At 38.6% G+C, this 16830-nt stretch overlaps 3 protein-coding genes across 5 annotated transcripts; 1 reads left to right on the top strand and 2 right to left on the bottom strand.

Annotated features, from left to right (window-relative positions):
* The first annotated feature begins 704 nt into the window (after positions 1–704).
* emp1 (epithelial membrane protein 1) lies at positions 705–4198 on the top strand. Of its 2 annotated transcripts, none has more exons than XM_027014844.2 (5): positions 705–851; positions 1572–1690; positions 1855–1963; positions 2160–2300; positions 2455–4198. In XM_027014844.2, the coding sequence occupies exons 1-5, from the start codon at positions 710–712 to the stop codon at positions 2610–2612; spliced, it is 669 nt and encodes a 222-aa protein (XP_026870645.2). In that variant the 5' UTR covers positions 705–709; the 3' UTR covers positions 2613–4198. The 2 variants fall into 2 exon arrangements, with proteins under 2 accessions (XP_026870645.2, XP_026870646.2); XM_027014845.2 differs by having other exon boundaries at positions 775–795.
* A 311-nt stretch (positions 4199–4509) lies between these two features.
* Positions 4510–10007, bottom strand: zgc:101679 (uncharacterized protein LOC450058 homolog). Of its 2 annotated transcripts, XM_027014840.2 has the most exons (12): positions 9777–10007; positions 9313–9359; positions 9044–9116; positions 8689–8848; positions 8480–8548; positions 8268–8388; positions 7748–7840; positions 6752–6816; positions 5929–6010; positions 5736–5782; positions 5470–5525; positions 4510–4954 (listed from the first exon to the last, which is right to left on the bottom strand). In XM_027014840.2, the coding sequence occupies exons 1-12, from the start codon at positions 9833–9835 to the stop codon at positions 4873–4875; spliced, it is 954 nt and encodes a 317-aa protein (XP_026870641.2). In that variant the 5' UTR covers positions 9836–10007; the 3' UTR covers positions 4510–4872. The 2 variants fall into 2 exon arrangements, with proteins under 2 accessions (XP_026870641.2, XP_026870642.2); XM_027014841.2 differs by lacking the exon at positions 4510–4954 and having other exon boundaries at positions 5513–5605.
* Positions 10008–10094: 87 nt separating this feature from the next.
* Positions 10095–15305, bottom strand: si:ch211-243a20.4. The gene is made up of 6 exons (XM_027014842.2): positions 15104–15305; positions 12487–12759; positions 11962–12083; positions 11707–11811; positions 10419–10511; positions 10095–10310 (listed from the first exon to the last, which is right to left on the bottom strand). The coding sequence occupies exons 1-6, from the start codon at positions 15162–15164 to the stop codon at positions 10254–10256; spliced, it is 711 nt and encodes a 236-aa protein (XP_026870643.2). The 5' UTR covers positions 15165–15305; the 3' UTR covers positions 10095–10253.
* Positions 15306–16830: the final 1525 nt, after the last annotated feature.

The following is a 16830-nucleotide window of genomic DNA, read 5'->3' as shown; positions in this document are numbered from 1 at the left end:
GTCGCTCCAAACTCAATGACAACAAAACTAAACCGCATCAAGTTTGCAGCAGCCGTGAGATAGTGTGACGGCACAGAATTTGAACTGTCATTCGGCCTGCAAAAACATTTTAATCTCTAGCCACGTGCTGCACTGGGTGCTCGAGGGCGGGACATACACTTGAGCATGCAGTGCGCTGAGTATTTGGAAACATTGGAAGAACTGATGATGGTCATGCAGCCACTGTATTCACTGTATGACTCGACCTTGTCTTGAGGACAGCTAGTGAAGGACGACGACCAAATAAAACCCAACACGTACTAGCGTCAGTCTCAGAAACGTGAACAACCTGTGCTGCTGATGTGACGCTCCTACACACATCTAAACAGGGACGCATAGATATTAATGGAATGAGATCAAAAAAGGACGTGAAGTTAAACCAACGCGAGGCGGAGATGCGTTTGGAAGCTGGCAGATAATACGCGTGTATCTGCTGCAAGAAATTCCTATTGTCTGTTCTGATTTTTAAAAAAGCTTGTCAACGGATACAATATATTTTTTTATGCTTAGTGTATCGTTTTCAGCAAAACACTACACTTTTTTATTTTTGGAAATTTTATGAAAGATTACCATTTGCAAGTCATCATAATCTACCGAGAGCGACAGGGCTGTTTTTTAAGTTTCCAGTCTGGATATGGGATACGCGAGGACTTAAAAGTAAGTCCGTGGGATGGGTGGGGTTTTCATTGCAGCAAACCGTGCGGGAGGGGGTGAAGACCGAGCGGGGGAGGTGCGGAGATACGAGCATCTGCCTAGGTGTGGATCAACAAATCCTCAAAACAAGAAATTAATTCAGTGCTTAAATATCGCAGGTAACCTTTTAATATATGTGGCCTACAATAGCGTAACATAGCATGTCCTGCATTATTTTCCATGAAAGGTGTTTTAAAAGTTAACGATTAATAACGGCGTTTACAAAAATCTGCAGTTCAAAGAAATAAGATACAGATTCCAAATAACTAACACGACAGAGCAGATATTTTTCTTGTATAACTGCGAAGTTCATCTTGTCGTGCGTTCAAAATCTGCATGCAGCATCCGATCCCGTGACGTTACTGGAATTCTTTCTTTGTACAGGACATATCTGTAATCTGGAGACGCAATGATAACCGCAGCAAGGAAGTACTGCGTGATTATAGTGACTATAATGTAGATTTAAGGCAAAACCCGATAAAACTGTGTTTTCTTATTGTTGTCCACATTAGGCGATGGGATGAGAATCCACTGGCCATAAAACGTTTAGGTGGTAGTTGGAATAGATGTTAAAGTATGCCTGACAATACATTAAAAAATAGGTCAGAACTATTATGGGATACGTTTGCCTTAACAGTATACATATTAACCTGACAGTTCAGTCAAGCATGTTGTTTAAATTGGTCGGTCGGTTTCTCTCTCTCTCTCTCTCTCTCTCTCAATCTATCTATCTATCTGTTTGCATGCGGCATCCGATCCCCTGTGTGTGAGTGATTTCTAAATTTGGTGTGTTCCTAAACTCCTCAATAGACTGACTGATTTTTAAAAATATATCTTAGGTCAAAAATTCCACCTTGTCTTCACCTCAAGCTCCAAGAGTATGTTGAAGGCTTTGTCTGGAATTTGTTTCCTTCATCTCACTACCATCTTCTTCTTATTTTGGGCCACTATTGATGATGTAAGTGGAACCTCTCTTGTTTGTTATTTGTCCACGTGTAAACCTTTCTTCACCACTCTGTAGTTCTGTAGATTTTAGACTCTGCGTTTTGCATGTTGTTTTCAGACAGAGCGCCTAAAGATTGATCATTGCAGAATGGTTGATGGGAGCTCTTGTGCTTCTAGGCCTGGTGGTTTACGAGGAGCATGTACACAGACTTGTGGGGGAGATGGGTGATGGAGGAAAACGATGATGTCTGGGTATACATGGACATACCAACATCATATCGGAAAGGTGAGTGTGCACGAAAACAAACGCATGTCTCAGTAGGGTAGCAAAGAATCTGTTTTCAAATTAATTTTAGTAACTTAGAAATGTTGTAAATTTGTAAAACTTGGCAGTACCCTTTATTCCACTCATTGTATTTAAGACCAAGAAGCTCATGAGTGTCAAAGTCTAATTAAGCCATTCTTTCTGTCATCTTTTGTAGATTACCTTCAGGCAGTGCAGGGCTTTGCAGTGTTGGCTTGCATCTTTGCTGTCCTCTCGCTGTGTGTGTTCATATTCCAACTCTTTACGTTGGGAAAAGGACAGAGGTTTACCATGTCTGGAGTCGTGCAGCTCCTGTCGTGTACGTTTGTCTGTTTATCTACCCTTTTGTCGCTCATTCCTACAACTTTCCACTTCACCCGTTCATTGTTCTGCTGAGTTCGGAACGGTATATAGTTCTCCCTCAGTCTTTTTTCATTATTTCATGAGATTGGCAACATTTCTCCTCTGTCCAGGTTTCTGCATCATGGTGGCCCTGTCGGTCTACACAGACCATTTCCACAGAAAGGAGAATGGCTGGTATGGCTGGTCTTACATCATGGCCTGGATTGGATGGCTGTTGGCTCTGCTCACGGGAGGCATCTACATAATTCTGCGAAAGAGAGTTGATTAAACCCCAAAAATGGACCAAAGCCATGACACCAATTAAAGGAATATGTTGATCAAAAAACGCTAATGTTGCTAAATGTGAACAAAAGCTAGGAAGAGCTGATTAGCAAACAAAATGAAGCTAACAAGTACCCAACATCTTATATTTTTTTAATCTACATAATTGTTTTGGATTAAGTGTTAATTTTTGCATAGTTCTTGACTAAAATGAAATTTAATAAAGAAATACAATTATTGGCCTAGGTTTAATCTACATTGGGAAAATTGTCCTCTGGTTCCCAGAAGGAAGATTAAATCTTGTCCAGAACAAAATATCACATCAGTAGACATACCTCTCAGGTCTCACACACTGGCCGTGAGACATTCATTTGGGAAAGTCTCATACTCAACCAACCAAATCTCATACATCACTAAAATGCTCTACCATAATAATCAATAATCAGTCAGGTTCATTGCTTTGACTGTATCTGATTTGTTGCTGTGGCAATAACAAATAAAAACCAAAATCTAAATGGCTGAGTCCTCCCACCACTGAGACTGATTATTAGTCTCCCCGACCCCGAACATGAAAACGTTTACTGGTGACCCCCTGCCAAAATCTCACACATTGGAAATTTCTGACCCTGAGAGGTATGAAAACTCCATTTAAAACCCACCTTTTGAATCAGGATGAGGCTAAGTCTGTCTAGTAAACTGGACTCTGGTCTGCTTGTAATAGCACATACTGCATAGTTAGCATAGCCTCTGTGAATAAAACTGCCCAGCATTTTAACCAAGGGCATATGGGGAATAATAGAGGAGAACATGAAATATATTCGCAAAGATATGCATTTAACTATCACACCAAGAATGAGCTAGAATATTGAGTTTGAATTATTTTAAACTCATTGTAGCACAAGCTTAAAACTTTTGTCCAGCTAAGTGGCTAGTTAATCAATTACTATTTAAATCAAGTATTTAATTGGGTTTAAGCATTTGTCTATAACATCTATAAAAGGAAAAAAAATCTGTATAAAGTGGTCTTAGTCTGATGTATTTCTGATTCATTTGAATATTTCCTCGGGGAAAGACAACTAAGAGTAAAAGACAACTCGGTTAACTAAAACTTGCCATTTTTTAAATTCAATAGTGCTCTTTAGTGGTAGAGTGAATGGAATGTGAACGGAGTAATGTGAGATCCATGTTAAGCAAATCAAATTGTAAAGAAAATGTACTTGATGTGTACAGAAAGACAGATGAATGTAAATATATACATACTATATAGAAATTATATGAATATAGTTCAAGAATGCAAAGATCTCCTAGAACATTTCCACCAATTACTTATACATCAGTCACATGGTATTGTGATGTTTACGTTTACCTTGATTGTGTTCCTTTGCATAGTTTTTCTCATTGTCTGCAGTGGCTTCTGCTTGGATGCATTTATATTTTTGTTATTCATTTGACTGCTTTTTAAATTAATATTATTATCTAGAGACACCTCAGTCTGGGCTCAGGACCAAGTTTAAGATGAGTCATTTCTGTATGTATTTTACAGTCTGGTGCTGTATCACTTAAGTGTGACTAGTAAACACGGTTAGAATACAAGATCACTGTGGCTTTGCAGACTTTCTAATGCCTTGTTGTAAACTGTACACTTTTATCACCCTGTATAGAAAAGGTTTGTCAACCTACTTAGCAAGGATGATCTTGACCTGAGAAGATCTTCATAGGTAGGGCACTACAGTCCCTTCACCTACGTTAAAGAGCACTGCTGTTATGAAAGTTTAGGAATGGTAATATATTTCATAATAGTATATGGTGCTCACAGTGCAAGTTGTATGGAAAAAAAGTTCTATTGTAATGCCAAATCAGTGTAAAGAAACACCTTCATTTCAATAATCACACAAATAAAAATCTTAACACAGTAACTTCTTCACTTTATTTACAGCAAAATACAACAATTTAAAACAATAAAAGCCTTTATTCAACTTTCACAATTCAGAATTAATAATTTCCATAAAATCCAAATGGAGGACAAATTATAAAGGGTCATATGCCATGGCAGCCATTTTAAGAATCTACATCTCTACATTAGTATTTTTGACATGTCATTTTAAATGCATCACAAAACGTTCTTTAACCAATCTCCAGTCACATATAGCTATGTAACCTTACATGTGCAACCACTGACCTTCTGTAAGAATCCCTACATAATACAGCAGGAACTGGAAGAGGAATGTTTCACTGAGCAAAATTTCATGGGGGTGTGCAGGACTGAACTAAACCCCCTGACCAGAGGGGGTGATTCTCTCCTGGACAACTAGATGGAGGAGGTGATTCTGCTCTGCAGAGAGAAGAGGCCTGAATATATATTGGACAGAAAATGGATAGAGGGAGAGTGCGAGTACAAAAACAAAAGAGTTAGGAAGAGAAAGAGTTGATATGAAGGGGGAAAGAGACATTAGCTGTAGGCTGCCTTCTAAAACAGTTCCGTCAACCTGGAATTAAACTTGATATTTTTCTTGATAGTTCAGCACACTGGTCATGGTGTGCACCAATATCACCGTCTTATAATTAAAAATACCAATTTCTTATTTCACTAATCTCTAAATAAAAAAGAAATGATTCCTGTCTGTATCTAAAAAAATCAAGATCAACTGAGTAGGAAAAACAATATTAAACAGTAATGTCATTGTATTACTATCCAAATACATCTTAATGGATAAAATTAAGTTCTGACATGTTATTTTTCCTGATGTCCTGTTTTGCTCATTCATTAAAGAATTAAAGAAAATGCATTATGATTTGCATTTCACACTCATCACCATCTTTGAGTGAGACAAGAAGATTAGTCTAATCAAGCAGAGATAACTCACCATAGTTCTGTCTGGAGAGACTTGAGAGATTCTGTGTCTTTTTCCTGACATGCCATCTGCAAAACCGAAGTCACATTCTTCACGCAAACCCAAAGCATGCCATGGGCATGGTTAATTTTTCAACAGATATATCACCCTGCAAGTAGCAGTGATCAAAGTATAAAACAACTCAGAGAAACAGCAGCAATCTAAAATGAACTGCTTCTGTCTATTCATGAATATGTATAAGACTGCATAAAACATCAGCTGACATGAAAGGAATTTACCACCACAGACTGCAGCAGGAGGAAGACATCCTCGGGGAGGAAGTTCACTGAAAAGACAAAACAAGGTTTACTTCTAGCAATGAAACAAAAACATTATGAGCTACAGTCATTCCATCACCTCTGCTACCCAACCCAAGGTGATTAAAATATCAGTCAGTGTCTCTGAAGCTGAAAAGCCAACTTCCACGCTGACCTTGGCTGTGCGAGTCGAAAGACTCCCAGGCATACCGCTCCAGCGTCTGGGCATGTTCTGGCAGTAGCTTCTGCGGTGGGGGCTGAAGCACACAAACTGAGTTAAACAGGACCCTGACCACATCAACACATCAAGGCTTGTTTTTCACTTCTGCCAAGATGCATGGCAATGCATCTGCAGAGTTGCAGAGGAGGGGTTTATGGGTAATTGTGAACACCTTGAAAATCTCAGCAGCATGTTGTGTGCAACAAACCACCGCTGACTGGCTGAGTACAGCAGCGCATCCAGAAACGGCAGGGTACGGGACAAGAGACAAAAAGGGGAACCGAATTAAATACTGCCCCCTAGTGTGCATGCTAATGTTATGTGCAAGTATGTCAGCAGACACCTGTGCACGCTGACCACCCAAGTATGCAGATTTGCAGATGCAGAGGTATAGTTTGGCCATTACTCCACTCCACTGGGATTGGGCAGTGAGTTTTAAATGCAAGACAGCAGTTTTTTTTTGGCCAATCAAGTAAACCAAAATAAACCAGTTGCATGGTTTTATGGCCTGCCTTTCACTTTGCATGCAAACCAACTATTCTTGCTTCCTTAAATTCCAGTGCCGCTGACTCACACTCAGAGTTCACTGCATTAGTCATGATGGGTATGCTGATTAAGATAAGACGATGCTTCTGCCTCTCAATTTTCTAAATGAGATCATTAGCAATGACATAACAGTTTGAAGGAAATAGTTTACACAACATTTATCTAAGAGTTTTTAGTGACCTGTCCTGACTTTATCACAACATACAAAAACATCGTAGATATTTGGGCCTACCTCAAGAAGCATGAGCAGGAGTACTCTGGAGATCTCACATTTTGCTACTATGTCCATAAATGCACCTGAAGGGGTAAAAAAAAAAAAAAGAAAAGAAAAGTGTCAAATAACTACAATACCAGTTTGTAGTACAGTACTATTTTGGGTAGTTTATGGCAAAAACGTGTATGGAACATCTAATAGACACAGCATTCTGAAAGCCCTCCAATTTGGTACTGTTTGGAACATCTCTATTGCATTACTGCCTATATAAATGTATTCATAAATACTGTCTATATAAATATATTCCTAATATCATGCAGATTTAAAAAAATGAGTATTCATTTGAAGTGCACCATTTCAACACACTATTTCAGAGTCTGTATCAAAATTAAAAAGTCATGTGACTAGCCCAATAAGATTTTATTAAATGACCAGTTTCATAATGCTTTAAAGGTTTTCAGGGGTTTTTTTTTTCACATAAAACCACACAATCTGGGAATAGGTATATTTGGACCCAAAATACACCTAAATATGAAATCGGAATCTTATCTGATTCCAGATCTGTGACTGTTGTCAACATAATGCTGACAATACAAAACCATCTTCCTGTTCTCTATGCAATGATGCATAGGTTTATCATGGATATATAGTTCGTAATAAGTAAAACTCTATAATTGAACAGTATTTCACAATTGGCCAAATTATATAACTATCTGTGAATAATTTTCTGATTATGTGATAAAGAGACTTAATATCTGATGTGGAAATATTTTCTAACAGCATGAAAACATGCTTCCTTCAGTAGTCTAGAACAGGCATAGATTGGTCCACCTGATGTGTGATGAATCATGCCTTTTAAAGATCAAATATTTTTTGGTCATCTGTCCCATTTGTTATGATCTTTCAAAAGCCCTATTTATGACATCACTACAATATACTGTTTAAGATAGACATGAAGAGACATATGTGCTTCATATAAGCCTGATGCTATGGAAGAGTCCATTATGATCTCACCGGCAGGGGTGTTTGAGCCAGGGAGCTGCAGCCCTCGCTCCTGACACATGACCTGCATTTCTGAAAGCACAGCCAATGCGCCGTCATAATCACCTGCCAAATGAACACAACATGACTTATTTTTGCAACCACAGAACAGCTTCTGAAATATTACAGTAAAGTAAAACACAAAACAGGCCAAAACAACAGATGTTAAGTGTTTACTGTCCTTTGGTTCCTTTATAAGCTAAAAAGCTGGGAGCAGTGGTAGCTCAGTGGTTAAGGTACTTGACCTATAATCAGAAGGTATAATCAGTGGTTCAAGCCCCACCACTGCCAGGTTGCCGTGGTCAGCCCCTGAGCAAGGCCCTTAACTCTCAGTTGCTCAAGTTGTTCTCAGTCATAATTTTAAGTCGATTTGGATAAAAGCATCAGCTAAATGCCATAAATGTAACAGCTACAAAGCAACAAAAGCACTGTTTACTTCCACCTTTATGAATCACTGTTTTGCAGGAAGTCCACTGGCCATCTCAGTACTCACGGGTCAGTATTTTGCAGGAGGCCATCTCCCACAGAGACAAGAGGGACTCGATTGGTGACTGAGCCTGGAGCTCTGCAGCTCTCTGAAAGTGGACTATAGCCTCTCCTGGCCTATTCATCTCCTACACACACACACACACCCCCAGAACTCTGCCTGTGATTAAAAGACATAAAGCCTCAAACAGCTGTCTAGCTGCGGCTGACAGTTCTTACCTTGAGAGCTTTGCCAATTTCAAGGGAGAGACTGGCAGCCATGACTGGCTGGTTCATCTCAATATGGACCTATAAAACACATGAGCAGTTGTATAGAGAGTTCTCTCTGATTTCCACCGATACACATGTGCATCAGTGTAAATGGCAACGGTGCTCAGTAACCAAGCTCTCCTTCAAGGCCAGTGTGTGACTGCCAGCAAATGTAGTACCTTAATGGCAAAGCTGTAGCAGTTGAGGGCGGCCTGCAGGTGCTCATCAAAGCCTGGGGCTTGCAGTGCCCGGTTCTCCTGCTCTGAGGCTAGGAATAGTCTGGCAGCATCAGTGAGAGCTAACGCCTCCCCTGGGGCATTGAAAAGTGTCTGTTCACACCTAGGGAAAAAGACAGTGACTCTTGTAACAGCACAGTATGCTTTCTTAATAAACCCAACATTTAGACATACTTCTACATAGGATATGACATAACAGCAGAGCATACTTTTTGGTCTATTCACCAAGCACCTTGCCAAAAATACATATACAATAACTACATACCTGGATGTTAAAAAAGACCAAAGGAGTACCTACCGAGCCATAGCCAGATTACAGAAGGCTGCATACTGAAGACAGTCCTGCTGTTTCAGCTCTTTAGCTAACTGACCTGCAGAGGGCAAAATCATAAGATGATTAGTTCACTCTAGGTGACCAGAGCGTATGTACGGTTAAACTACGTGACCTAAAATACATAACTAGCTAACGCTATCTAACTTCAGTGGCTTTAGGTGTTGACGTCTAGGGTTAACATTTTTCAAATAAATAGCGTTATGGTAGCTGGCTAGGTAACGAGTATAACTTACCAAATTGTTCACTTGCTTCAGCGACGTTAGGCTTCCGAAGAAAACGTCTTTTCGGAGGGTATAAAATAGAATATAATAAATACTAATAAATAAAAACCGAATGCTATTTTTCTACCTGATTGCATGAGTAACCTACCAACCAATGCTAGGTAGCTAGTCTGTCGTCAAACTAGCTAACGTTAGCTAAACCACAGAAAAGTAGCTAAAAAGCTACACCAATTTAAACAAAGACCACGCGAGTAGTTCGTTACTGTTGCTTAACTATCTGTTCAGTGTTAGTGTTTATGTCAGCGTTAGCATGTCAGCTAAGAATCAACTTAGCAAGCTGGCGATAAATTATTACTTGTTTTATTAAACGTTGGTAGTAATGTTATAATAACTTACAAGCTATAAAAATGATTAGATAGTTAATAGTAAACTAAAATAATAATAATAATAATAATAATAATAATAGAGAACCTTACTTTTTAAGCTTGTTTGACACTGCTCGATAGCGCATCAAAAAATCTCCTTCTGCGGACATTGTTGGTGCACGAGAAGCCGTTAATGTCGGTACTAATTCAGGCGGACGCCATTGGCTACCCCGACAGTAATTCAGCCTGACGCTATTGGCTACCCGAAAGCACTGCTATAATTCGATTGGTTAAGATATAAATAGGCGGGATCAACGTAAGTAGCATACAGGGCACATGAACTCAAAACTATCCGGTCATTGTAATACGAAAATATCTTAAAGTACCTTTACTTAGACAGTAAGATGATAAAGAAGTATTTGTATATCATTCATGTTGAAAACATGTTTTACTGTTTGGTGAAACAAAATCAGATGAAACAGAAATAATCCTAAGAAAATATACACAGCAGGAGAAAATGTACACAGTTTTAAAGCCTACATAGCCTGAGCATATCTACTGCATGGTATATACAAATATTTGTTTGTATCACAGGTTTTCGTAGACAGATTCAAATATCCCTTGCTCCTCTTGAGATGTCTTGGCCTGAAAGTGAAACATGCAGGAATGTATATCACAGCATTTAGCACAATGTACCATTACAACCCCATTCTGAAGTTTGCTTACTAATGCTGACTTTAGATTCAGACTAACCGGTTCCTTTGATTTAACTCTTTCTGCGCTTTTTCTTCTGGTTTCGTCAACATTCAGCACGTCATAAATGGAGACCGGTCTGGGTTCCAGTGACTGAGAGTGCACGAGAGAAAGAGGGGAAGGACGGAGGATGTAAATTAATGATTCAAATTTCAACCCTGATTGTCAGATGGTTTTGAAGCTGAAACTCAACTTCAAAATCCTCAACCACATGGGGTCTGAAACAATCATATTGGGTCATAAATTTATAAGCACTTTGTTATATGAAAAATATGACCTATTTCATATATAATACAATCATTTTCATTTATGCCCCCCTTCATAGACTTACAACTTTATATTTGACACATATAAATCATATACTCTATAAATATTTTAAAAATGAAGTACCATGAACATTAAAGACTTATAATGATTCCACTTTAGTACAAAACATACATAATGGTTCTGTACCACATACTTATTTTTCACTTATTGTACATCCCATATGTGATTCTTATAGAGTTTGTGACTACCTTTTATATAGGCATCCGTATGGGCATGTATGGGCATGTACTGCAAAACAGCAGAAGTGTTTTTGCTGCTTATATAATAAACATTTGTCTAGGGAGCTAAATTTGCAGACTTTGTACTGTTGCAGTGCTTACTTAATACATTTTATGGGCAAACAAATTTATGAAATAGAAGTTAAATATTTTCTCTATGAATGCAATCTAAAAATATTCACAAGCTGTGGCTGGACAATCTTAAAGGTAAAACCTTCATTCATATGTGTAACAGAATAAGATATTTCATTTGAAATCAAGAGCAACCAAACCAAACTTGGATAACCCCAAGTTGACTCTAACCCTAATGTGCATTACACTGACCTCATCAGAACCCTAATTTGGATTGGCCATATACATTATTATTTTGTGCCATTTTTTAAATACATTATTTCATGACATAAGAATCCTGACATAAGAATCATAGTTTGTATTTTGAGCCTTCCCTGTCCACAGCTAATGTGCTACATAAAATATTTTGAGGGAATTTTGGAGGGAAAACAAACTACTCGGCAAAATGAATTTTAAGTGTTGAATCAGCTATTTCGAAAATGGAAACTCAGTTTCAGGAATTGCAAATAAAGAAATGATAGTAAGTGTACTTCCCTACATGGTTAGATATGACAGTTTGACTGTGAGTGATGAAAAATTCATATGACATTCATCACAATATTTCATATTTGAACTTACTAGTGAGGAAGAACTTCTAAACGATGAAAAAATAAAGTGAAACACCGGCTCACCATGTACAATGAGTCAGAGGAGGGAACCTCGTCCCTCATGCCTGTGTTACTCTCCCTTTTCCTTTGTTTTGTTCCCTCTCCACCTTTTTCAGATGGAGGGTAATCCTAAATAAAAAGCATCAGTCAAAATGAACACCGCCATTAACAAATTAATATCGTTCAAAAACGCTGTAGTAAAACAGTTAGGTGGCAAAGTGGTCAGAGGTCAGATAAAATGATCTTAGTTCAGTGGTCATCGCTGCTCTTCCGTATCACCTTGTGCCATTTGAAGACATAGACTGATCCGAAGACACTGAAGAGAAGCAGGAGAGTGTTAAGCACCAGCAAGGAGATGACGTCACTCTCTAAGACCTTATATGGCTCTAAATAACCCACATCTGAGAGTGAAGGAGAGTGAGAGAGTATGAGAAACAGTGAAAGAAGTAGAGAAGCACATAGAACAGACCAGGAGACAGATAACTGTCAGATATTTCAGACTCCTTGATGGTGGTTCAACTTTCAACAGCTTTATGTTGCTCAATCTACGCCGGCAGCTACTTTCCAATGTGTCATAAGACACAACTTTCTGTTGCGCAGTGCGTAAACTGTACCATGCAGACTTGATCATCTAACACTCGAGACTTTAATGACATACGACCTACTAATAACATTTCTGTCTGAAATTTTAGGCACCGCTTCATTTTCCTGAATTTGACCCAAGGACCAAAACTGAACTCAAAACCATTCTCAGGGAACAAAACTGGACTCGTTTGGCTTTACATGATCCTCTCCCCCACTCACTTCGTACAAGGACCACAGAACAGTTCACCTGGTCCCCATAGTGGAAGCAGTACTCTCCAGAGTCGGAGCTGTTCAGCATGGTGATGTTTACCCATAGTTTTACCCTCTTAGTGATGTTACTCTTAACGGACCAATTTCCCACTTTATCCCTGTCTCGGAAGCAACGCACATTGCTGCTCTTGTTTGCTGGGACGTTGAACAAGATACTATAGTGGAGTGTTTCTCCAGCCAGTGCCACGCTCGTTTTGTTTTCCACTGAGATGGAGCCGATAACTGCAGGAAAGAGAAAACACCACAGACATGATGTTAGGCTAAGTTGACATTTTTTCCTGACTAAAGACAAGGTTTTTTTTTTTTGTTGGGTTGTTTGTTTTTTTTGGCTTTACTTAGTCAGGTTAGAAAGTTCCAGAACTGACACAAGCTTGACAACAGCCCATTTATAAAGCAAAATAAAAGCTATAAAAGCTATTAAAAGCTACATGTATATATTATATACAAAGTATTTGTATATATGTACATACATGTATATATACAGTTATGTGCAAAAAAAATAGGAGTCTAACATCACAAATGTATTTAATTACTGATTTTGGCAGAAAAGATAATACAACATGGGAAAAAAATCATGACTAGGTGTAGCCGAGTAATGGGCAACCGACAGAATCAACAGTCATGACATGTATGCTGCTAATTGGGTGTAAGTGACTCATTTAATGAAAGGGGCAAGTTCAAATTAATAGCAGTGTGGAGTTCAATTAGTGAGGTCATTCATTCTATGAAGAAACAGGTCTCACTTATGGCCCTTATTTAAAGAAGGAGGACAGCAAATGTTGTACCTGCTGGTTTTAGCCCTTGCTCAGTGAGTAAAATGGGTCGTTCCAGACATTGTACCAAAGAAGTAAGAACTTTGATCAAGAAGTTGATTGGAGAGGGGAAAACATATAAAGAAGTACAGAAAATAATTGGCTGCTCAGCTAAAATAATCTCAAATGCTTTAAAATGGCAAACAAAACCCAAAACATGTGGTACGATAGAAATACTACCATCCGTGTAGATCATAGAATAACAAGAATGGCAAAAAAGCATCCAATGATCAGCTCCAGGGAAATCAAAGAAGATTTTCAGTTACCTGTGAGTACTGTAACAATCAGAAGATGCCTATGTGAAGCCAAACTATTTGCAAGAAACCCTCATAAAGTACCATTGCTGAAAAAAAGACGTGTTGAAAATTTTATAGTTTGCCAAAAAACACATTGACTGGCCTAAAGAGAAATGGTGCAACATTCTATGGACAGATGAGAGCAAGATTGTTCTTATTGGGTCTTAAAGCCACAGACAGTTTGTGAAACGACCCATAAACACTGAATTCAAGCCACAGTACACTGTGAAGACTGTAAAACATGGAGGTGCAACCATGGGCGTTTCAGCAGGACAACAACCCCAAACACACCAGCAAGCAGGTAACATCCTTGTTCCAGACCAACAAGACCAATGTTATGAAGTGGCCAGACCCCAATCCGATTGAGAATTTGTGGAGTGACATTAAAAATGCTGTTTTTGATGCAAAACCCAAGAATGCAGAAGAACTGTGGAATGTAGTCCAGTTATCTTGGGTTGGAATGTCTGTTTGCAGGCGTCAGATGTTAGTTGACTAACATCCACATGCCACACAGATGTAAAGCACTTATCAGAAATAAAGGTTATACAACTAAATATTAGTTCAGTGATCAACAGAAAAGCTAAATATGTAAACCACTTTCAGTTTATACTGTAAATATTCGAGTTTGTAAGTGAAAATGAAGACACTATTTTTTTTAAAAGCCCATTATTTTTTTACTTTTTCTCAGCTGTAAACACACTGCTATTATTTTGCACATAACTGCATATGTATTTTAGATTCTGTATTTTCCCTGCTCTATTCATATTCAAGCAGGATGTCTTCTCATTGTAATTCCACCATTTGGAATAAAGAGACACTACTTTGTTTCTAATGAATCATCATCAACTGTCTAGACTATCTGGGGTCCAGTTTTTTATCTATCCATAACACCTCCACCCAGAATTGTGTAAAGAGTCAGATTAGTTTAGAAATCACAAGAGACTTTCCTCATAAACTGCTCATAAACTGCTACTGATCTCCCTGTTGGCCAGTTGTATATGCAAATAAACTAATTATTCTTCATAAATCTATGTGTTGCCTGCATTCACTGTGAAATCCCTGAGGTAATTAGCGCAGCTAGAATCTGTGAACTATATATAATAACACATTTAAGCAAAAGTCTTCTTAAATAAGAGGGTTATATCTGGTTATCACAGAAAGAGAGCTACTATCTCCAATGGTGTGGGTAGGGTAGACCTCCCCCCTCACCCAGTGGTTGATTGTTGATCCTTAACACATATCTGTGTAAATTCAAACCCAGGACAGTGTGTACGTCTGATCAAAAGGATTGGATTCAGCTCTCAAAGCTTACCCGGTTCACAAAAAACAAAAAATATATATATTCCAGTTGCAGCCAATAGACTGTGATTTCGCAATTCAACCATTATTTTACTATGTTAGAAGACCAAAATGACCAAAATCAATGATTATATGTCACAAAAAGAGCAATCGTCATACCTTGAGTCTTATTACAGAAGCACAGCAGAAAAAAGAACACTCCAGACCATGAGGAAAACATATTGTTGTCCCAGTCAGTGATAATTTACAAACAAACGAGCCCTTTTACTGTGCCCTTAGGTAGAAGAATGTCTTCCAGCCACAGACAATGTGTCATAGAGAATCGGAGATGTTATAGACAGACAGTGTCTGTTCTGCTCTGTAGAAGTTGTTACAGTATTTATAGGAAGTTGTGTCATAGCACACAAGAGCTGCCTAAAAGCGGATACTTTAAAAACACTTCCTAGATGAAACCAGGCAGCCTTTAAGTGCTTAACTTTAACCTCTGAATCCAGCAGAAACCCTAACTGAAGCAAAAAACCCTCCAAACTCTCAAGTAGCAGAACAGTTCTCAGAAGCATGAAAGTACATTTGCTGTGTTACAAGACTTTATGCTTTTTCTTTCTCTCCAACACAAGTTCCTTTCTTTCTTTCATCATTATTGATTCCACTGATCTTCCTCTGGAGGATTAAAGCCATCTTGCTCATTCATGTTGACTAATCTTGAGAAAGACTTTATAAACAATGTTAAAATATTCCTCTGGAATAATATTTTTTTAGTTAATCAGACTAGAACTAAATCTTTTTAAATCACTCAGTATTATTGTATTATTGTTATCCTACTCTCACTACCATGCAGTGACCGCGATTTTTCTCCTCCCTAGATTAAGATGTAGCAATTGATCTGTGAAAGGAGATGCTGTTTTGATTTTTCCTACTAGATGGAGGCCGTAGATTAACAGCATAGCTCATTTTAACTGAGTCTTTCAAAGCAGGACTAGACTGGTAATGGCCACATCAAATATCATGTGCATTGGTTGTGCTTATTCAGTAATATTTCTGGGGATGACAGAATTATGTCAGCCCCAGAAATATGTCAGTGACAAATGTCAGAGCTGCTGTGCTAATATGAAGGCCCAATTGTCTACATGGATGACATTCTTGTGTTTCTACATAGACAACATCCTTGTGTTTGACAAAACACAAGAAAGAAATTACATAAAGCTTCAGAAGGTATTTGGAGACCATCCAGGCTTCAGAAGGTGATGTAGACCATTCAGGCTTTAGTCTCAAAGCTCAATAAAGTTCAATGGCAGATTGGCTTCCCAGTTTCATGATACAAGTGACTAGGCACAGCATTGCACAAAACGTGGAGAGAGGGTAGCAGCCAAAATGAGCATGGAGTTGCCTAAAAACCCTCAATGAATGGTGAACTATATTGGACGATACATGCCAAACCTCTCCAGTGTTTAGTGCAGTTTCTGAACAGGTAGCTGAGATCTCAATGTGAAGGGGAAATGCCTTTACAAATGTTAAAACAAGTATCTTGGAATTGTTGGAGTTGTTGGAGTCAGAGCACAAGTCTTGGAGTTCTCTGACCCAGTGAAACTCACTGTGGTCATGATGCCCACATTTAGGGTCCTCTCAGCATTCTATTGCAAAGACATGACGCAAAGCTAAAGCCAGTGCCATTCTGTTCAAGAACACTGACCAATGCCAATGTAACGGTGAGCGGCAAGGAGGCGGACGCAAATACGGAGAAGAGCGAGATTTACTAGGAGCAAATCCAAATTCAGTCGTCAGAGCAGTCCAGGGTCATGTTAACGATACAGAGATTATGGGAACACATGATAAAGTACATAAAGGCAAACAAGGGTAGTAGGCTATAACACGAAGGCATCGAGTAC

The sequence above is a fragment of the Electrophorus electricus genome, chromosome 16 (genome assembly GCF_013358815.1).
Source record: "Electrophorus electricus isolate fEleEle1 chromosome 16, fEleEle1.pri, whole genome shotgun sequence".
Classification (NCBI taxonomy): domain Eukaryota; kingdom Metazoa; phylum Chordata; class Actinopteri; order Gymnotiformes; family Gymnotidae; genus Electrophorus; species Electrophorus electricus.
This window is presented reverse-complemented; position numbering and strand designations above follow the sequence as displayed.

What these genes read in the sequence shown, in the direction of transcription:
- emp1 (XM_027014844.2), top strand. Translation starts at nt 710, where the DNA reads ATGGGTGGGGTTTTCATTGCAGCAAACCGTGCGGGAGGGGGTGAAGAC. An exon ending in TCAGTGCTTAAATATCGCAG is followed by an intron (nt 852 to 1,571) that starts GTAACCTTTTAA and finishes AATATATCTTAG; the next exon opens with GTCAAAAATTCCACCTTGTC. An exon ending in TTTGGGCCACTATTGATGAT is followed by an intron (nt 1,691 to 1,854) that starts GTAAGTGGAACC and finishes TTGTGCTTCTAG; the next exon opens with GCCTGGTGGTTTACGAGGAG.
- zgc:101679 (XM_027014840.2), bottom strand. Translation starts at nt 9,835, where the DNA reads ATGTCCGCAGAAGGAGATTTTTTGATGCGCTATCGAGCAGTGTCAAAC. An exon ending in TGAAGCAAGTGAACAATTTG is followed by an intron (nt 9,117 to 9,312) that starts GTAAGTTATACT and finishes TGCCCTCTGCAG; the next exon opens with GTCAGTTAGCTAAAGAGCTG. An exon ending in CTCCTGCAAAATACTGACCC is followed by an intron (nt 7,841 to 8,267) that starts GTGAGTACTGAG and finishes TTCATTTGGCAG; the next exon opens with GTGATTATGACGGCGCATTG.
- si:ch211-243a20.4 (XM_027014842.2), bottom strand. Translation starts at nt 15,164, where the DNA reads ATGTTTTCCTCATGGTCTGGAGTGTTCTTTTTTCTGCTGTGCTTCTGT. An exon ending in CTTCTGTAATAAGACTCAAG is followed by an intron (nt 12,760 to 15,103) that starts GTATGACGATTG and finishes TCTTTCCTGCAG; the next exon opens with TTATCGGCTCCATCTCAGTG. An exon ending in ATGTCTTCAAATGGCACAAG is followed by an intron (nt 11,812 to 11,961) that starts GTGATACGGAAG and finishes CTTTTTATTTAG; the next exon opens with GATTACCCTCCATCTGAAAA.